Consider the following 23,135-nt stretch of genomic DNA (forward strand, 5'->3'; position numbering starts at 1 on the left):
AACTGAATGAATACTATTACAAAATATCAAATGAAAATTTTACTTTTTGTATTTTTACGAACCATGTTTATAAACTTGTTTTCTCATCTTTGTTGAAGACAAAATAATTGCGGTCTATTTTTTAAAATTTGGTAAAAATTTTCAGGGTTTTAGATTCAAAAGTATAGCAATTATTTGAAAATTTTTTTCCAATATCACAAAGGGGTTAGATGGAAAATATAGATACGTTTTCTTTAATAACACGTAATTAATTTACAATAAACTTTTTTGTCATTTCATGATAATTTTATAATTTCTAAAACAAATATTATAAATAAATGCGCAGTTTGGGAAATTTTTAAGAGCTTAAGTCACATTTCGTTTAAACTTACTTTGTTAATCTATCCAGGGATACTTTATTCTCCTCGTACTATATTGTGCTTAAATGACAATTATAATTTTTATAAATAATAAAAATATTAAAATAATAGCGACATAAATTATTTTATAATAAAACTGGTTTATAAGAACCATATAGAATTCAATAAATATTATAATATCCCTTAGGACCTCAAACCGAAATATTTTAAACAAAATTTTTTACAAAAAAGCTGAACCTTAAAGCGAAGGCAAAAAATGTTAACAAAATAGATGGATTACTAACCAAATAGTTGACTTTTCAACCTGAAAAATGAATTTTTTACCAAATGATAGCATTTTTAAACAAAAAATATGAAATTTCAACCAAAAACATTTCCATTTTCAACAAAATATTGGAACTTTCAAAACAAAACAACAACCAAAACGATTGTTCAACAATATAATTAAATTATCAACATAATATTAACATCTTGAACATAATAATTAAATTTTCAACATAATAGTTGTAGTTCTAACTAAAATGACGAATCTTAAAAAAATAAAAAAAGATGTTCAAGTTACAACCAAGCAGTTTCATTTTTAATAAAAAAGATTGATTTTTAGCGAAAAATATAGCTATTTATATTTCAACCAGAAAAATACAATCTTACATAGAAACCAGTCGAATTCAACAAAGAAAGAGGAATTTTTAACAAAATAGTTAATTTTTCGCTAAAATCCAAAACAGATGAAATTTGAATCAAGCATATGCATTTTTTTCGAAAAACTACAACTTTTGCCAAAAAGATGAATTTTGAAACTGTGCAGACGAAATTTCTGCAACAAAGTTTAATTTGTGGATGGGTCATAGTGAGATTTCACTGATTATTTTAAGAGAATGCTTCTTTCGTAAGAGCTTAACGTAATCTGGATTAAAATAAAATGAAACTTCATGTAAAAGCGACGATAATGAGTTTTTGCAAAGAAATTTACAACAATATCTAACATTTTTATAAACACAAAAAAAATCTACCTCGGCCCGGATTCGAACCAGGAACACCATTATCCATGAGTGAAGAGTTTATCAGCTTCAATGCGTGTATTTTAACTCAATTGTTGAATTTTTATCAAACAATTAATTTTAACTAAATAGTTCATTTTCTTATGAGAAGAATAAAATTTATAACCTGTAAATCGGAATTTTCGACAAAACTGTTTCATTTTTATGCCAAAAAGATAACTTTAAAAAAATGAGAGAAATTGGTCAACCCAAGTGATCTTGAACTAACAAAATTAATTTTCGACAAAGTAGTTCAATTTCAAACGAAGCAGTTGAATTTTCAATTAAGAAGATTAATTTTCTACCAAACAATAAGAATTAACAAGAAAATACTTAAATTTTCCACCAAGTTGTTAAATTTTGAACTAAAAAAGATACATTTTAAATAATTAATGGAATATTTATATTTTCAGTTAAAAAATTAATATTAAAGAATTTAACAGAATAATTCGAATTTTAATTCAGTAGTTGAATTTTCAATCAAGAAGATTCATTTTATTTAAAAAATAAAACATTTATAACAAATTTCAGAAATTTTCAACTAAATTGTTGAATTTACAAAAATAAAAATGATCAAAATTCATTTAATGACATAATAATTAACACTTTAGTTAAAAATATTAATTTTCTACAAAAAACAAAAAAAAAGAATTCGGAACGAAACCTATTCAAGTAGATTTTCAAATTAAAAAGAAGAAAAGAAAAGCAGTTTCTTGAAAACAAGGGAAAAAATAGGATCTCTATAAAAAAAAGGAGTAAACAGAAGAATTCGGGAATTTTATTATATTTTAATTTTATCATTTGATAATTTTATTATTCCAGAATTTTATGAGTGGTGAATTGTACAATTTGGGAATTTTGCAGTTCGGGAATATTATATGGAAATTTTATTATTCCCAAATTTTTCAATTCGGGAGTATTAAGTGTCGGGAATTTGATTATTTGGCATTTCTCAGTCTTCCCGAATTATTGCTGATAACATTTTTTTTATTTAATGAAATAAAATTTCATTCTCTTAACAAAGCAGATAGTTTCAGATCTGTTTTTACAAGAACAATTGAATAATTTGCCACCATAAAGATCACAAATTAAAAGTTAAGAGTGTATTCGTTTTTAAATTTTAATTGTAATAAGTTATTTCCATTTTAGCCAAACCAAAATTAGTAAAAAAATATCGCAAGTGAAAATTTTCATAAATAATTTGTATTTAATAATAATTTATTGCATAATCTTTTGTATTAAAATTATGACAGTGAAAAATTTCGATAAATAAAGGCTATGTCAAATCGAAAAGGTTTAAATTGGGCTTAATGAAATTTTCTATCTAAATAATATGAATTAGATTAAATAAGAATAATATAATTACTAAAAATGGAAAAGTACCAAAATTATGCATACGTTTGCAAAAAATTTGTAGGCAACTTTGAAATTTCTGTCTAAACGTTCTTTACTTTAAAATAAATTATTTTCATCAAACCTGCACAAATTAATTAAATTAATTATATGCATAAATTATTTAGTTAAATAAATCATTTAAAATTACAAAAGTAAAACAGGTGATATACATAAACAATTCGGACTATCCAATGGAAAAAAAATCCGCTATATGGCAAATTTTTCATTATTTGACAAGGATAAGGAAATTGGAAGATAAATTATTTTAATAAGATTAAATTAAACACCAGGAATAATTTTTTGCTATAACCTGTATTTGACAAGTGTGTTAGTGAACGAATGTATACGTGCGATAACATTATGATGTTGCAGATTGACCTACAACGCTTACGTACAATCTGGATCATAAACAATATATGATTAAGGTGCCTATTTACAAGGAATTTTCATATAAACAACAACGATTTTTACGATTTATATAAAAAAGAAGGTTTTTGCACTAGTGAACTCGAAAAAACAGCTCGAACTAAATCACCAAAAAATATCCAATTATGCTCTCTTAAAATAAACCAGTAAAATTTTCACTGATTAAATGAGTATTTTAAATTATCGCTGATGTGCCAGTGATTTTTTTATTTTGACTGGTGGAATCAGTAAGTGACTTAACCAGTGCGATTTAATTGGAAATCGGTGAGCTTTCACTGGAAATTGGTGAGATCTCACTGGAAATCAGTCAGATCTCACTAGAAATCGGTGAGATTTCACTGGAAATCGGTTAACTTTCACTAGAAATTGGTGAGATATCACTGGAAATTAGTGAGCTTTCACTAATTATTTTAAGAGAGGGTCTCTTTCGTAACAGCTCAACGTAATCTGGATTAAAATAAAATGACACTTCATGTAAAAGCGACGATAATGAGTTTTTACAATGAAACTTACAATAAAAAACGAGATCCATTTTTACATTCTATTTCTATAAATAATAAACTATAATTCAGTACAGAGTCCTGAAACTTCCTTTAGCAAATAAACAATGGGGCTCTTTCGAAACTAGTGCAGACCTATATTTGCATTCTGCATAAATTAGAGCCAGTGTTCGGCACGTTACTTTCTAAAAGTTACTCAAAAGATACTTTAAAAAAAGTAACTGATTTTTTTATCATTACTTTTTAAATGTAAGTAACGAATTTATTGTGAAAAGTAACACGCCATCTTGAAGTTATTTCTTCTAAATAGAAAATTCGAGAGTTTAATTTACACAAAATTAAAATTTTATAATCTGCAAATAAATAAAAAGCTGATATTTAGTTAGTGCAGCGGCACCCATCCGAGAACAAGCGAGACAAGCACTGCTTAACTTCTGTAATCGCAAGATTAGCGTTAAATAATTTCATATATTCAAGTGGACGATTAGTAAATTTTGTAACTAGTGAAAAATAATAATTAGTTCGAAAAAAATTATTTATATTTATTTAAAAATAAGTGAGTTAAACTAAATTTGAGTGAATTCAAAACAGTTAAAAGAATTTAATTTAGTTCGGCCAAATTGGGTGAGATAAAGTATTTTAAAGTGAAACGAATCAAAATTAATCAGATTCAAGACATTCTAGTGAATTAAAATTGTAATCTAAAGTTATTTAATTTGAAATGGAATTAAATTCAAACTTATATAACTGAACTAAGTTAAAATAAATTCAATTAAAATTGATTGATTACATCTAAAATAAATTAAATTCAATTAAAATCAAATAATTTCTTATACTGAAAATTAAGTTTTACTGATGTGTGGTTATTGCTAGTTGACATTTTTTTACGAGAATTGCATAAATTAATCAATATTTGAATTTAATTTCAATAATATTAGATAAAACAATAAAAAATGTATTATTTTTATAGTAAATTTTATTAAATTTTATTATATATAAATGAAACTAAATTCACGATGCAGTCAACTGAATCTAGAGTAAACATAATTAAATGAAAGAGAATTTATATGAATTTAAAGTAATTATAGTCAATTAAACCATTTTTCAAAAATGGATGCAATTTTACTAAATTACACTTAAATTAATGAGAATTTTAAGCTCAAAAATGAGAATCGTTAAAAATAATTTATAAAGTTAAGGAAAATATTCCCATACTTTGTTGTAACTTTTTAAAGAAATGAACTGTAGGCGAAGTTCATAAAACAATATTTCAGATTGAAATTGTTTATTAGAAAATAGTTTTTCAGAGTTTTATTCTTTCGCTTTTTTTTTTACAATTTTTTATAAATGAAAATCTTGTTTAATAAAATTTAAAAAGTAAAAATGGACCAAAAAGATTTATAGTAAATCTTTTAAGAAATAGAATGAGTTCTATAACATTAAGTTAAAATGAGATTTTCATATTTTACCTAAAGAGAAAGAAACAACATGAAATTTTCAATAAAAATTGTCAAATAAGAAATGTTAACCTAAACTATTTTTTTTGTAAATTACGCCTTTAGTTCTCTTCTAAAATTACTTACCATTAAGTAAAACAATATTATCTTAAATTTTTAAAATAATTTGTTAACAGTGCTCAATTTTGAGCTTGAGATCCTTAAGGGAATTAGGCAAATGATTTTATTGTGTTCACCCAGGTATCAATTGATTTTTTATATTGAATTCGAAAATCTTAATTTGTTTAAGGAAATAATTTTTGATGTCAAATATTAAATTAGTGCCGATTACTGGTCTAATATTTTTATAAACACGAAAAAATCTCTTTTAGCCCGGATTTGAACCAGGAACATTTAATTGAAAATCGGTGAGCTTTTACTGGAAATTGGTGAGATTTCACTGGAAATCGGTGAGATTTTACCGGAAATCGGTGAGATTTCACGGGAAATTGGTGAGATCTCACTGGAAATTGGTGAGATCTCACTGGAAATCAGTGAGATTTCACTGATTATTTTAAGAGAGTGTTTCTTTCGTAACAGCTCAACGTAATCCAGAAAAAGATAAAATGAAACTTCATGTAAAAGCGATGATAATGAGTTTTTACGAAGAAATGTACTACAATATTTAACATTTTTATAAACTCGAAAAAAATCTACCTCGGCCCGGATTTGACCCAGGAACACCTGTATCCATGAGTGAAGAGTTTTATAGTGGCGTTCCGGGTTCAAATCGAGGCTAAGGCAGAGTTTTTTCGTGTTTCTAAAAATATTATACCAGTAATCGACACTAATTTAATGTTTCACATAAAAAATTAACTCTTTAAGTGAATTTGGATTTTCGGGGAAAAATCAATTTTCTTCGATTATTCCACTCTATAAATTTTTCTATGGCTACTGATGCACTATTTTTCTTATACATCTTGGATTTTATTTTTGAAATTAAACAAAGCTAACTGTCCTTCATTCAAAATATGGAAAATTCAGTATCCTCAAGTGAAAAAAAAAAGTTTTAATATATTTTTCAACAAAGCATCATATCAATCATATTAATCAAAGGGGTCTAAAAAAATAATTACCTGATTTTATAATGCAAATAAAATTAGAAATATAATTTTATGTTTTCCTTAATTTTATCGAAACGAATTGTTGTTGCTCATTGTCGAAATATTTATGATAAACATTATCATTATATTAAAAAATTGCAATAACAATGAAGAAAATCCGAAATTTACTAGACACTTTTTCCTTAGAAAAATATCAATGATGTAAAATTACATAAAGGGCATACAAGGTGTTAAATACCCAAGAGTATTTAAACGTGTACTGTGCCCACGGTATTGGATAGTTTTTTACAAGAAAATCGGTTAATGATGTTTAATCTATCTAGTTTAAGGAGAAAAAGGTTTCATAACAGTTTTTGAAATTTAAAGTAGTTAAAAAAAATCTTTTTGAAAAAAATGACTTTTTTCACTCTAAACTCACAACTTTTTAAGTTTTTGATATTTTCACTTAAAATTTTACCTGAATACTTCCGAGATACTGCGCTTCAAAAATAAAATTATTCTTATAGTGTTCGTTCCAAACAAGGTATTTATTTTAAAAAATAAAGGCTTCAATTCAATGGAAAACGAAACATGGTACTTTACGTAATTAAACTATTTTCTTGATCTAAAACTGCGTATGCAAATTATAAAAATTAAAATTAAGTGAAAATGACATAGAAAAAAAAGGTTTTTCATTTAATTTGTTAATTTAGCGCCATATGTTCCATTTTCTTGAATTTGGTACGTTTTATTAAAGCACAAATAAGTCGCTGGGTGTGTTACACCCAGTAGGCCCCTTAAGGTTTGAAAATATTTGAAAGATTTTCACTATTTAATGATTTCGAATAAAGTTATTGAAGAATTATAACGCGTTACTGTTATTATTAACTATAAAAAATGTAATACATCATCGTTAAACAAATTAAAAAATAGTAACTTTCCAAGTAACGTGATCCGAACACTGACTTATACGTATACTTACCGTGTCCTAATCCTGATTGCGAATTACCTTACTCACAGCTGAAAATTTCCGTTGTCTTTTGCAACTATATTTACGTATGATACAAATTTTCTTTCCTACATTCAATATTTATACTGCAACTAATCAGATTTATTCACAGTTTGCATATCCCCGTCATTTAAAGACCTTAACCCACGATCGTAGATAAATTCCTAATTTGCATTAAATTACAATAAATTATTGCGTTTCACTTTAAAGCTAAAGTTCACAAACGCATCTGAAATAATGGTACTTTAACAAGAAAATTACAAATCACAGGAATAAAACCGGATCTCGAGAAATTGGGACAAAGGTCTAGCTAAAATTCCATGAATAAAATTGCTTGCATCCTGAGACTGTTTATTGTGTCGGGATGTGTAGTGACATCGACCTGGGGAGTCTGAAAGTTCTGCTCCGTCACGGTGGCTTGTTCATTTTTTAGAGTCTCGGATCGTTTGTAGCTTCCTGTAACCTCATAGCCTGTTATTATAATGCGCAAAACATACCAGACAACTAGAAAAACCCACGGATTTGTTACTCATAATTTTGACTCACGGTGATTAGTTACCTGCGCTAAGATTGCACTTATACTTTCCGTCATCCGGTTTGGGAGATTCAAGGCTGATCTTTCCCAGTCCCACCTCTACTTCTTTATGATACACCTCTGTACAATACACATCCACACAACATACAACATACATACACACAATTCTGTACAATATTCTAAAAATATTCACTGCCAATCTCGAGAAATCAGTATAACTCATTTAAGAGGTACTGTTCATCACTCCAGTCCAACTGGTTAGGGTTCTCAACATCGTGCACTCAGCTAAGCTGATAATACTCCGGTGCAAAGTCATTTGCAAGATTACTAAGAAAATTAAAGTCTGAAGAACTGTTGCTGTTATCAGCAGAAGGAGGTGGAGCAGCGTGTACTGGCTCGCTGTAAAAATTCCCAAAATTAGCATAGGGTTCGGTAGAGTCTGTTTGACCCGTTTGGGTGCTACATGGTGGAGTTATGACGGCAGCTGTAGCTGCAGCAATCGCAGTTGCTGTTGTGGCGATTCCGGGTGCTGGGAACGTATCTGGTGAGGAAACGTAGCTGTTCGGTATATTGGATGCTTCGCCACCTTGATGAACATGCAACTGATTTGCCTGTTCGTAATAATTGGGATGACACTTGTTCCCTGTTCTGTAGTCGGAACTGGAATGTATCGAGGTTTGATGAGCATTGTAACCTTCAGAGTGCTGCTGTTGTTGCATATCTCCATAGTAGTGCTGTCCACTTTGGGAATTGATGCCACCATGACCGTGGGAGTTCATACTCTCAGAGGTGTGATATCCGGTCGAAGGGTAACCATAGCCACTTGTGGGCATGTAACCTTCTGGACCTTGTTCAGCATGCGTTGATGAATAACCCTGGTTTGGATAGGAATTATTCTGCATGGTCCTATGATACGAAGCATGATAGGAACCAGTTTGAGCATAGCCGTTGTAGTCCCCAGTGGAGCCATATTGAGCCTGTTGGTGAAACTGCATTGATGGATTATAAATTGGCCTAGTTGTACCGGTTCTTCCATGATGAGATGTTCTCGCAGTAATGTGACTTTGTCTTGTATATAAGGGATGAATCTCACTAGAGTAAGATATCCTCTGCTGGTAGGTATCCCTCGAGCAGTAGGTATTTTGAGAGGTTTGTTGAGTGTGGGTTGAAACTGATTGCCTGTTCGAGGGCAATCCATTTCTGTAGTCAATCCCCGTTGAGGGTTGATAAACATTCTGCTGGAAATGCGCCTGAGGATTGTTGGGAATGCTTCTACTGTGAGGGGACGTTCCTGTATTGGAAGAACCATGCAAAATATTTTGCACAGAACTGGTCGAAGAGGGGGAACTTCGGGGTCGTTGCATGTAGGCTGTGTGAGGAGTCTGCATACTTAAGGGACTTCCTTGTTGGAGCTGGACAGAGGCTGGAGTTCCAGGCGTTGATGAAGGGGTGAGACTTCTTGTTGATGATCCTTGACTCGGAATTGCTTGACCTGGTGTGCTCACTGTTGAATCTGGTAAAGCTAACAAAACCCCGTTGCTTTTGACTGAACACATGTCCTTGGTTGATGGGGATTTTTTACCAACTGGCATCTGCTTCACTGGGTTAGGACTCTTGTGACCAGCCTCCACTTTCACCCTAACTTCTCCTAATTTCTTTAAGCTTATACTTGGTGATGTTACTTCACTACCATCCTGAGATCGCGAATCATCGTCAACCATCATTTTTTCAAAGGTACTAGAAACGCTGTTGGTACTTCCTACACTAGAGGCTCCATTGCTATTTGTGTTGAAACCTGTGTTGTTGTTTGTTGCACTAGGGGTGTTGTTGTTGTTGCTACTGCTCCCACGACCAGAGGATAGCTCGCCCAATTCGCCCGAAAGAGTACTGCCTACGTCACCTACTCCAGAAATATCACAGTTGTGGCAACTCTTTTTCTCATCCTCGTCCATTATCAGCAGCTTTTCTCCTTTTGGTTTTTCTATTCCATCTGATGATGTTCCGTCTTTTTCATCGCCGTCTTCTTTGCTGAGAGTCTGGCGTTTGTGCTTCATCCGTCGATTTTGGAACCAGACTTTAACCTGTTGAGGAAGGATGTGATGAAGTTAGAAAAGGTTTTAATTTCTGTTAGTCATTATAGTGAAAATCTTGAAAAATTGAAAAGAGTGACTATAATGAGAATCAGTACAAAAGATTATTAACTGGTAAACTTCGACGGCAATCTTACCTGCCTTTCGGTTAGGTCCAGAGAAGCAGCAATTTCTATTCGTCTAGGTCTACATAGGTATTTATTAAAGTGGAATTCCTTCTCTAATTCTAGCAGCTGCGTATTTGTATAAGCAGTTCTTAGCCTTCTTGGAAGTCCATTTTCTGTAAGCAAAATATTTATTGTTTATTAGCACCATTAAAATAATAACTTCAGGCTATTTTTAATAAGATTGTTTTTAAGTAAATAACAAATAGGTTTTGCTCAAAGAGGTGCAATAAAACTATACGAAATAAGGTGAGATTATAATCTCAAACTTTCACAACAGTACTTCATACGTCTGACTATGATTAATAAGGTTACACTACATGATTATAAATCACCTCATAAAATTATTATTAACTTTGATTTATTAATCTTCATTGATACAAAGGAAATAATTGTTTCGTTAACGATCTAACAGGAATTCTGAGGAAACTCCTTGGAAACTTGTGGATAAGTTAGAAACTGCTGGTATTTCATGTCGAGGCAAACACTGCTTAATTATTATCACCGAGTAAGAAACTTGTTTTGCGATAACAAGAGGACCAGCTAAAGGGGATCTTAAAGTAAATTTAGCGAATTTGCCTCAATAATACCCCATCTTTGATTTCGAAATTAACAAAATAGGATCAAATCTTATGTTTATTATGTTTCCCAGAAAAACACTAATTTTCATCTTATAATATTTTTAAAAAAATTGGATTATTATAAGCTAAAGAATCGGTTATTTTAAACAAGAATCGAAAAAATGAACAAAATTATATTTTGATGAAGAATCACAACTTTTTTAAAGTTTTAGATTGTGTTAGCATTTTACACTAAATAGAGATTATTCTAAACAAAATTCATTAGGATCAAACGAAGACTTTTTTGTTTTAGTGTTTTCCGTCGAAACTTGGAATTTTTTGAATAACAATGCAACTGTTTGAATGTCTATATAATGTACAGAATTATTCTATGTTAAGTGATTAATATCATTTTAAATAAAAAATTAGTTTAATTCAGTCAGAAAATTCAAAGTTTAAACAGTAGTCGAATATTTCAAAAAAGACTGATTTTCAATGAAATATTTGCACTTCAAGAAAGACGAGTTTTAAATCAAATATATCATTTTTACACCAAATAGTTGAATTCTTAACCAATAAAACTAAAATTTCAACTATAGATATGAAATAATCAGATTTTCAGTTAAAAATTAATTTTTTACGGAAAAATACGAATTTTTAATAAATTACTGAAATTTCTCGCCAAAAAGGTGAACATACCACCAAAATTATTAATGGACTACAACAAAAAAAGAATTTTTAACTAAATAAATTAATTTTCAACTAAAAAATATCAATTTTCGACCGAAAATGGAACGGTTAAATTTTCGTTAAAGAAAATGAATTTTCAAACAACAAATTTTTAATAAAAATCTTAAATTTTAAACCAAAGCTATACCTTTTTAAATAAATTATTAATTATCAATTGAAAAATGAATATTAGAGCAAAAAATATAAATTTCCGACCAAAGAAAATGATTTCCACCAAAATAATTAAATTATCAGCCGAACATGAATTTTCAACTGAAAAATATCAATTTTGGACCGAAAATGGAATCCTAAAATTTGCACACAAAAAAATTAATAAAAAAAACAGCCAATTTTGAAGAAAATAAAAAAGTTGAAATGAAATACATTTTGGCAAATTAGTTCACATTTCAATCAAGTAACTACATTTTTTTAAAAAGAAAAAGAATTAAAAAAGAAAACAGTTGTATTTTTAACTAATAAAAAATTTGGAGTCTAAAAAAATATATTTTAACTAAATTGTTATATTTTGAAGCCAAAAATCCGAGATATCAAAAAACTGTCGAACTTCCAATTAAAAAATATGATTTTACAACAAAAAAGTTTAATTGTCTATTTATTTTCAAATATAAAACATGTTTTTTTAACCGAAAATTTCAAATTTCTACCCTTAAAGAGTACATTTCAAGCGATAGGTTGAATTTTCAATTCGAAAATATGAATTTTTAACTAAAATTATGAATCTTTAACCAATAACATAAATGCTTGACAAAGTATTTAGACTTTTAATCAACTATTTAAATTTTCGAACAAAAAAGAATTTTCAAACAAGAAAGATTTCAATATTAAATAGAAATCAGTAAAATCCAACTATTACATCTAATGCAAAAAAATTAATAAACTATAAAAACAAATATAATATATTTATAACAAATTATTTTAAAAATTCTTAAAAAATTAATAAATTCATTTATGAATTTAATTTCACTAAATTCAGATAAAACAATAAAAAATTTACTATTTTTGTAGTAAAATTTATCAAATATTTTTTAATTCAAATGAAACTATATAAATTGTTACTATATTTAAACCAAAAATTTGATTTTTAAACAAGAAAGTTATTTATCTACCAATGAATGAATTTTTTTGTTGGAAATTTAACTATTTGGTTAAAAATTGATGTATTTTGCTAAAAATAAGACAAATTCTTTAGGAAACAGTCGATTTTTTCACCAATAACAGCCAACAAATAAAATATATTTCAACTAATTTGTTGAATTCTCAGGCAAAAAAGATGAGTTATCTACAGAACAGTTGAATTTTCAATTTATAAATATGAAGTTTCAAATAAAATAATAAATTGCTAACCAATGAAATCAATTTTTAGCATAGTAATTCAATCATGTATTTAAATTTTCAACAAAAAAAGATGAATTTTCAACAAAAATTTCACAGTTGATATTTCAATAAAAAAAGATTTTTTTAAATTCGAAAACAGTTCAATTAAAAACTAGATCAATTTCCAAAAAATAGTTGAATTCTCAACCGAAAGCAATTAATTGGCAAACAATTAGTTGCTTTTTTAACCCAAGTATGGAGAATTTAATTTTTTTTATTAATATTAAATTAATAATAAACATTTAATGACAAAATAAAATGATAGTATAGAAATAAATAATACTGAATGCAATTGATAATAAAATAATTATTATAGATTTAAAAAATATACATTATGTTTAAACATAATAATTATTATGAATTAAATATTTCAGTAAAGAATAACAAATTAGAATAAATAAAAAACTTAATATATCAAAAAACATTAAAATAAAAATAGATACAAAATATAAATAAGATTCATAAAATAATATAGTAAAAAAAAAAGTTGAACCCTCAACAAAAACCGATTAATTTGCTACCAATCAGTTATATTTTCAAACAAAAAATATTCCGTTATTTCAGATATAAGATACTATTAAATACCTAAATTTTGAATGAATATTAATTTTGTATTTAAATTTTGTTTTCTAGTTTTGAAAAAGATATATCGAAATATATAATATACGATGATACGATTTAGCCTTCACTGTTCTTGTCGAGCGTTTTTGCCGAGATGCTAAACTACCCCATGGCGTGCGAACGGATGTAAGGGTGGCCAAGGGCGCCCTTGGGTAAAAAAAGAGAAGAGGGTGGGTCCGAGGAAGCAGGCCAATACCCCCAATAGGGGTTTGGCGTGGAGTGAGTTTTCAGTACGGAATGATTGACGTGGGCCTCATCAGTATTTCAGTCTTGCGATTGGCTGGACGGACCTGTCAATCAAACAGATACACGCCTATTGCTCGTATTTCACCCCCAGGCAAATGTCACTCCATACGGTTTTCGATTACTTACAAGATTACATCAAAATGGGGGTTTCTTCCTTTAAAAAAAAATGGTTTCCATTTTTTAATTTTTCTTTGATAGATAACTATCTTTTTATGTTTTTATAATTGCACTTTATTTTTGATTTATATTTTTATTTAGAACAATAGTTGGGTAGCAAATTATTAAAAGTAACTAAGTTAATGAAAGTTACATTATTTTCAACTCTTAAGGTAACTTTGTTGCTACTGCAAAAAGTAACTTGTAACTTAGTTACGATTTTCACAGTTACCTGGATTTTTAATTTTAGTTAGTCTGAATTTTTGCATATCCTATTGAGATAAGTTTATATTTTAATAATTTGACCTTAATTGGTTTTTTTCCACTGGTCTAAGATTAATATCCTTTGAATATTGATTTTTATTTGTAAATTGTGAAAGGATTGCTCTTAAGACTCGCTTGGATCCAAATCTATAGCAGATTGCCAGCTTGATGCTCTTATCCATTAAGCTACTTTAGACCAGTAGACAAAAATGATTAATATCAAATTATTTAATACATTTTATTTTGCCAAAAGCACTACATTACAAAATATAAAACATTTGAATTTTATAAAAATAAATATTATAAATATAAGGAATAAGTCGAAATTCAACTTGATTAAATTAATATTTCTGTCTGCAGCTTAGTGGGTAAGAAAATCGCACCGGCAATCTGAAAGACCCAGGTTTGGATTGCAGCGGAGCTTGACAGCAATTTTTTCACAATTTAGAAATAAAAATCCATATTAAACAAATACTGATTTTAGACCAGTAGACAAAAAGCAATCAACATCAAATTATTTATTCAGCTGTTTTGTTTAAAGTTCGCCTTACTTGGTTAAAATACTATCAAATTATTTTTTGTCTTTGAGAATTCATATATTTTGGTTCAAAATTTAACTACGTGCTTCAAAATTAATATTGAATTTTGTTCAAAATTCAACTGTTTTGGTAGAAAGTTTGACTATTTTGTTAAAAAGATTTTTTTTTTTTGAAAATTAATATTTTCCGGCTTAAAAACCTAACAACTTAGTGGAAATTGTTTTTCTTTCTAGATTAAAAATTTGGATTTTTTGTTTTAATGTTTATCTTGTTTGGTAAAAAAATCTGATCATTTTTGGTTGAAAATTCAACTATTATGTTCGAAAATTAATCTGATTTGGTTGAAGTTATGTATTGGTAATTTAACTCTTTTGTTGAAAATTCATCTTTTTGGTATGAAAATGGTAGAAAATTCAATTATTTGGTTAAAAATTTACTTTCTTGTTGAAAATTACCCATTTCTATGAAAATTCATATTTTTAGTATAAAAAATGTAACGCTTTGTGGAAAAGCGTTGGTTTCACTTTGAAGATCGTCTCTTTTGGTGAAAAAATGTCTGTAGATGGTGCAGCTATTTTCTTGAAAATTCATCTTTTCTAGTTGAAAATTTAACTAGCCGATTGAAAGTTAAATTTCATTGTTAAAATATCAGTTGTTTGTATGAAGAATTATAATTTTAGTTGAAAATATAACTCTTTGCTTAAAAATTGAACTATTTTGTTTTATATTTCGATTGTTTTGCTAGGAAAATTCAAAAATGTTTGTAGAAAATTTAACTATTTGGTTGAAAATGAATTTTGAAAAATGACGTGCTAGTCACATAAAATTACAAAGTCGCATGGAATTTCGAAAAAAATCCACAAAAAGTCCGTTACAAATTTTACACATAATAAAAACCAATTTCTATCATTTTTTTATTTTAAATTTTATTTAAATTAATCTCGAACCTCAGGAACATTAACTTTGAATATTTTAAACATGGAATTAGTCAAAAATTAAAGTTGAGATTGTATAATTTGAATCTGAAATGATTCATTTTTAATTTATTAAGACAGGAGAAATTGGGTGATTTTTCACGAAAATAGGGAAATATATTTTTAAAATAAAATAAAATAATAAATTTAATCAAAAACGCCTTAAATTTTGAATTTTTAACAAAAATAGACGAAATTTCTAGCAAAAGAATCATTTTCATTTTAAACAAACAAAGAGGCATTTTCAACCAAATAGTTAAATTTAAAAAAAATTGTCAAGCAAAAAGACCACATTTCTATAACATAGTTGAATTTTTATAAAAAATCTTCATTTTCTACTAAGAAACATAACTTTATTACCACAGAATATTAATTTTTAATACAAAAGTGTGGATTTTCAACAAAAATGGTTGAAGTTTTGATCAAAATAGGCGAATTTTTAAATTAAATTTTCAACTAAAAAATATCCCTTTTCAAACAAAAATGGAATATTTGAATTTTATTACATTTGAAAATTACTTTCAACGCAAAAAATCTAACAATTTAATTCACCGCAAAGAAAGACAAATTTACAAGAAAAATAAGGGATCTTCATTTTAAAAATATTTTTTACACAAACAGGATTAATTTTCTACCCAAAATTATGAGTTTACAACAAAGTTCATGAATTTTCCACAAAAAAGTTGAATGTCAAAGCGAAAATTTGAATTTTAAACAAGAAAGTTATTTTTCTACCAAGTAGTTATGTTATTAAATAAATAGTTTCATCTTTAACCAAATAGTTGAATTTCCTACCAAAATAGTTGAATTTTAACCATTAAAAATTAATTTTCAAGAAAAAATATTTTAGTAGACTTTTTAAGAAAATATACTTTTTCAAAAATTAACTTTAAAACATTTTTTTAATTACTATAGAATAATAATATTAGTATAAGGAACCTAAATAACAGCAGTGGTCGTGCGGTTCGGGAGACCGCACGACATACTCTCATACTATTACCGTGGACGTGCGGTTCACAAGGGGGGGGGGCATACATTAGAAGCAGGTGCGGTCCATAAGACCGCACTTTCATACTCAAATGTTAATTTTTCCCTGCAAACTGCTTAGAACTCGGACTACACATTACACCTTTTTAAATCCGGATTATGCAAAGCGTTTAGCAATAATTACTAATAGAATTAGTGTATTTTTACTGTCACAAAATGAATTCTACATACAGAAATTAATATAATTTAATTGGCAATCAGTTATATTTTGCTAATTCAAATATAGAGAGTACATTATCTCAAGTTCGAGAAAGAACCAGCTGAACTCGTTAAGAAGGTTTTCTTCAGTTTTCCTCTCCCCTGGCCAAACGTCCAAAAAATTCAATTAAGTCTAATAAAATCGGATTTAAATAACAAATTATAGTTCCAATAGTATTGAGTAAATTTTCCAAGTTCCTATTTATACAGAAATGTTTACTCGCAGTATATCTCGGCGTAGGTGTTGTTTCAAGATTAGTAGATATAACATGATGCCATAATAATTGAGTACCTTCTAACGAAACAACGAGGTCGCTTCCACTGTCAAAATTCTTTGGCTCGTAAGAGTATAACTTACTGACGAGACTGGACGAAAATATCAGTATAGCATTCTAGCTTTTCACTCTTCCGAGACCGGACGAGATGACGGATTGTCAGACATATCCACAGAATGAAGACTGACAGGAACGTGTGCGAAGTGAAACAGAGAACTAGCACAAAGATAGCCGGTGTATTCTCGAATCGCAAGTTAATTCCTCTTTTTTTATTTCCTATTTTTTATTTTTGTTGGTAAATTATGAGCCACATAAAAAGTTAAACGCATAGCAAAATTCAAATTAATTAAAATGTTTAAAGGCTTTCGGATATTTCAAAAAAGTTCGCGACTTTTGCGAAAGATACATCTGCTACGCTACAGTTTAATAATACACTTGATAAGTTTGGAAATCACTTTCCTATTTTAGATTTCACACTTTTTCCCCTATTCCGTTATTTTCCCCTTTTTAAATAATTTTTGTTTTTTCACTGTCCTCAATAAATTTTCCTATTAGAATTGAATTGATAAAACCCTATAAGAAAATCCAACTACTTTCCGCTAAAAGTTAATTATTTTTGGTAGCAAAGTCGACTATTATGTTTTAGGTTTGGGATTCATCTGGTTTGATTGAAAATTCGACTATTTGGTTTAAATTTAATTATGATGTTGAAAACGCCCCTGCTTTGTTGAAATTCTTTTAATTTGTGGTTGAAAATCAATTTTTAAAATAAAAATGTAACTATTTTATTTTTGGTTGAAAATTGATCTTTAGCAGTTAAGAGTTCAACTATTTCGTTGAAAATTGATATTTTTTAGATCAAAATTCAAATAATCAGTCAAAAATTGAATAACTTAACTAAAAATTAAACTACTTTGTTAAAAGTACATTTTTTTAGTTGAAAATTCATTTCTTGGGTTGAAATTTGGACTGTAAAGTGGAGAACTCGTTTTTTTTTTTGGTAAAAAAAATAATTTTTTTAAACTTAAAATTTAGATTGTAGATTTACGATTACAAATTTACCATTTTCATTTAAAAATACAAATATCTTATTAAAATTGTATCTTTTCGAATTGAAAATTCTTATTATTTGTTGAAAACTCAATCTTTTTGGTAAAACTTTTTTTTTCGTGAAAAATCCAACTATGTGTTTATTTGAATTTGTTATTCTAGTGTTACCCTCTTAGCCCGACCTTTATAAGTAAATATAATTGATATTCGTTTTTTCTTTCCAAATATTTTTTCATTCATTCTTTTAAAATTTATCATTTTAGTTGAAATTTCGGCTCTTAGTTGAAAATTTAACTGTTCTCTTAAAAATTCGTATTTTTTATTGAATTAAATTTTTTTATTTATTTAAATAAAAATCTTTCTTATTTGAAATATTATTGATTACATTTTTCTTTGGAAATTCATTTTTTTGTTTGAAAATTCAACAACTTGTTTGTAAGATAAATGTAACAAGTTTGTTAAAACCACGATTTTTTTGTTTAAGAATAAATATTTTGTGTACTCAAAATATAACTATCACATTTCTGTTTGATAATTTATTTTTTTCACTTAAAAAATCCAACTATTTTATTGAAAATTCATGCATTATGTGGAAAATTCGCCTTTTGGTAAAAAAATTATTTTTTTTTTGTTAAAAATCCTTCTTTTGTAATGGAAATTCTTCTTTTTGGTTAAAATTTCTATTATTAAGATGAAAAGGTAGCTTTTTTGCAAAAAACTTGTACTTTTGGCTTCAAAATTGAAATTTTGGACGCAATTTTTTTTTTTTTTGGTTGAGGATTCAAATATTTTGCTGAAAATTGATCTTTTTGATTGAATTAAATTGTTTTTGACTGAATTGTTTTTAACTTTTCGTTGAAATATGAACTGTTAAGTCTTTCGTTGAGAATTTATATTTTCGGCTTGGAAATTACACTATTTTGTAGAAAATTTGCCTTTTTGCTTTGAAATCTAATCTTCGTTCTGAAAATTCATCATTTCCGTTTAGGATTGAGCTATTTGTTTAAAAATTTGTCTTTTTGTTGAAAATTTCATTTTGTTCTGTTGAAAATTAGGTTTTGAAACTGAAAATGTAACTTTTCTATTTTTGATTGCAAACATATATTTTTTTTATGCAAATTTAACTATTTGGTTATCTGATTAACTTTAGCTTCAAAATTAAACATTTCGGATGAAATTTTTTCTTCATGAATAGGAAAATCTTTCTTGATTGAAAATTCAACTTCAATTGAAAATTAAACCCCTGTTGATAGTTTGCCATTTTTATTTAAAAATTCATCCTTTTTTTTAAACATAACTTTTTGGCAGAAAATAATTCTGTTTTTGTTGATGATTTAACTATTTTTCTGAAAATGCATTTTTTTAGAAGGATTCAACCGGTTTTTATTCAAATTAAAGTCTTTTCTAGTTGAAATATTAAATATTATATGTTTTATTAAGAATTTGTATTTTAGGGTTAAAAATTCAACTGTTTTGTATAAAATTGGTCTTTTATTTCGCAATCTAATCTTTTTTTTTTGAAAATTTATTATTTATGTTGAGTTTTGAACTAATGTAAATGTAAATATAACTACCCATGTTTTGCTGAAAATTTATCTTTTTAAGAATTAAACTATTTGGTTTACTGTTCATTTTTCTTGATTAAAAATTGATTTTCTTGATGAAAATTCAGCCTCTCGGATATAAATTTTTTTTTGATGTTCGGTCTTTTTACTTCAAAACTGAATTCTTTTGTTTAAAATTCGTCTTCTTTGTTAGAAATTTTATGTATGTATGTTAAAAATTCTACTATTTGTTTGAAAATGTAACTATTCTATTGAAAATTTATTTTTTATGTCAGAGAAATCATATTTCTCGGTTGAAAATTTATCTTTTTTTCTTTTTCATTTAAAACTAAAATCTTGTTTGCATGAAGTATATACCATTATATTTTTATTTGAGCGCACTCATATTTATTTTTTAATAACTGAACTGTTTATTTAAAAAAAAGAACTACATTTAAAAAAAATTAATTATTTTGTTGAAAATTCAACTATTTGGTTTTCTTGTTCTGCCGAAAATTCCACTGACTAGAATTTGGAATTGTTTGAAAATCGAAAATAATTCTTTTAAGCTTGAATCAAAAGTTTACAATCTTTTTACTATCAGGGTTTTCGATCTCAAACAGTTAAACCTTTTCATTTTAAAAATCGTTTTGTTTTAAACATACAGAGAAGTAAAAATTTAAGAAATTTAAATAAGATCAAAATCAAATTTAAAATCCTATTGAACGTCCAATAATCAATTTAATGTGCAGAATTCCTAAAAATAAAACAAAGAATCGAACGACCGGATAACCACCATAAAATGTTCGCATTGCAATTTTAAATTTTTTATTTTCTATTAATGTCCAAAAAAATAATTCTTTCTTTCTTAGGAAATTTTTTATCTTTTCTGTAATTGCAATAGGAAAAATTTTATGGTAGTTTTTCAAATTTTGTCATTGGATTCTTGGTTTTATTTTCAGCAATTCTGCACATTGTCCTAAAATTTGTCCATAGTCGATTATTATTAAATTGTAAGTACTATTGTTGGTTAAATGCTAAACTTAAAACCGTGTTTAAACATTTTTTAATCAAAAAATGAACGATTATACATTAGCACTAAAAAAATGAAATTCTTAAATGTCAAATTCTAATTGATTAAAATAATTTGTCTCTCTCGAAAAATGTTTTAAAGTTTCGCTAAAAAAATTAATTAATTGTAATTTGCCGATTTTCTTGGCCGAGTTTTACTATTTCATTTAGTAAAATTTAAAAAAATTCGTTTGTCAGTTCAAATCCTTAGTATTAATTAAATTATTTAAATTTGTACTAATTCAGAATTAGAAAGTATTCCATAGGATGATTCTATGTAAAAATAATCAACATAATCGATATAATAATTAAAAATCAAAGTTTTCGATCTCGACATGAAAATATTCTTGTCAGACTCGATATTTTTAGATTCGGGTGAAAAAATGAAAAAATTACAAGAATAGGCTCAAAAATAACAATGCAGGAGAAATATTATTTAAAAAAAAAACAAAAAAAAACGAGTTGACAGTGCATTATTTCTGGAAGAGACTCAATCATCGACAGGACAGTGCCGGGAGCAGAGCCGACGGCCGTCGCTTCGCACGTTCGCCTTTTGGCATCGCGTCGCCCTCCCAGCTCGAGGACGACTTCACAACCGGCGACTAAATGAGTGATGCCTCCCATTGTTTGTCCGAGGGTCTTATTTAAGCTTTGACAAGACCGTGTACTTGTTACGGTTTATTTGTAGGATCTCAAGGGTAATTTTCAAGATCTCTAACAAAAATCAAAGAATCGAAGAAGACTTGTCTTTTTCCCCTTTCCCTTTTTTGAAAATTCCCTTTTTTCTTTTATTTCGAAAAAACTTTTCCTCTTTATAGTTTTTTCGCTTGAAGTAGTTTTCGTGCCAAAAATCAGACCTCTGGGAAACAAAAGTGTTTTCTGATTTAAGGAACTGAAATAATAATAATAATAACAATAATATTACACAATATTACACAACAATAATAACCTCGGTGGCTCAGTTGGTTAGACACTTGGACTTCACCTCAGAGGTCCGGGGTTCGATCCCTGAGCCGGTACCTCTGGAAATTTTTCAATGTACCTTTACCGAGGTTCTGGTGGTTCGGAACCCACCTTAAGCTGTAGGTCCCCCCATCCTGTACTTGACTGCAACCCAGTCCGTCAATGATGGGGTAAAAACCAGGCTTTGTCCAATATGTCTGGGCAGACTACTCTCATCAGATCACTTTGATTGCATTATAAAAATGCGTCCGTGACTGATGATATATACCGGGAGAGCCCCGAGCAAAATGATCAAATAAAAATCCAACCCTAACCAAAAATGCCTTCGACATATGGGCAGTATAAGCCTGTGACAACATTTTGCCACAGAAATGTTTTTGAAATAATAATAACTATTATTTACTAAGGTGGGATTGCAATCGATGTGTCAATTTTAATCATAAAGAGTGATAACCTGTGGCTGCATCTGAATGGATGTTTGGCCAGGGGAGAGGAAAACTGCAGAAAATACTTTTAATAATTTTAATACTTTTAATATTTTTATTTACATTCTTTAGACTTTTCTAGTTTAGTAACGTTTATATAATTTAAATACCAACATAGACGGCAAATTAACTTGAAAATTTAGGAACCGGCCATAAACTTTTTTCCCATTTATTAAAGAATTTTGAGTTCTTTTTCTGTTTTCGTGAAACTTCCCCCCTTTCTTGTTTTTTTGTTGTTGTTTAAACTGAATTAATAGAACCAAATAATAAAATCCAACTATTCATGGATAAATGTTCTTTTTTTTTATTTCAAAGTCTACCATCATATTTTTTGTTAAAAATTCATCTCGTTTGGTTAAAAAATCTATTTTCTGATTGAAAATTCAATTCTTTTGTTAAAAATTCAACTATTTTGTTTAAAAGTCATATTTTTTGTCAAAAATTAGACTACTTAGTTAAATAATGATTTTTGAGGTTGAAGATTCATCTCTTTGGTATGAAAAATGTACTATTTTGTTGAAAATTCGTTTAATTTTTTGGTTAAAAATTAATTTTTTTATCACAAATTTAGCTATTCCATTTTTTTAGGAAAATGTGACTTTTTTCTAGTTTAAAATTCATTTAGTTGAAAATTCATATATTTTCTTTTGAAAATACAAGTACTTGGTTGGATATAAATATATTTTGTTTATAATTCAGTTTTTTGTAGAAAAATTATTTTCTTGATTAATAAATTAATTTTTTGGTTAAAATTTTAACTCTGTGACTGAATAATTTTGATATTTGGTTAAATGTTGAAATATTTTTTGCAAATTCTGTTTTGTATTTAGTATTCTCCATTTCAGTTAATCTTAAAACTTAATATTTTTTGTTCATTTCAACTGTTTATGATTTAAAATTAAAATCTGGGTTTGCTGAAATATTAACTATTACATGTTTAATTCAGAATTCACCTTTTTAA

At 27.7% G+C, this 23,135-nt stretch overlaps 1 protein-coding gene across 1 annotated transcript; it reads right to left on the reverse strand.

Moving 5' to 3' along the window:
• Positions 1–8,084: 8,084 nt before the first annotated feature.
• LOC117181102 (homeotic protein proboscipedia) lies at positions 8,085–21,350 on the reverse strand. The gene is made up of 3 exons (XM_033373670.1): positions 21,194–21,350; positions 10,031–10,188; positions 8,085–9,884 (listed from the first exon to the last, which is right to left on the reverse strand). Exons 1-3 carry the CDS (start codon positions 21,348–21,350, stop codon positions 8,085–8,087), a joined length of 2,115 nt encoding a protein of 704 aa, XP_033229561.1.
• Between the last annotated feature and the right edge of the window lie 1,785 nt (positions 21,351–23,135).

This window comes from Belonocnema kinseyi, chromosome 10 (assembly GCF_010883055.1).
Source record: "Belonocnema kinseyi isolate 2016_QV_RU_SX_M_011 chromosome 10, B_treatae_v1, whole genome shotgun sequence".
Taxonomy (NCBI): Eukaryota; Metazoa; Arthropoda; class Insecta; order Hymenoptera; family Cynipidae; genus Belonocnema; species Belonocnema kinseyi.

What these genes read in the sequence shown, in the direction of transcription:
- LOC117181102 (XM_033373670.1), bottom strand. Translation starts at nt 21,350, where the DNA reads ATGGGAGGCATCACTCATTTAGTCGCCGGTTGTGAAGTCGTCCTCGAG. An exon ending in TCTTCCAGAAATAATGCACT is followed by an intron (nt 10,189 to 21,193) that starts GTCAACTCGTTT and finishes AATAAACAATAA; the next exon opens with ATATTTTGCTTACAGAAAAT. An exon ending in TGGACCTAACCGAAAGGCAG is followed by an intron (nt 9,885 to 10,030) that starts GTAAGATTGCCG and finishes CTTCCTCAACAG; the next exon opens with GTTAAAGTCTGGTTCCAAAA.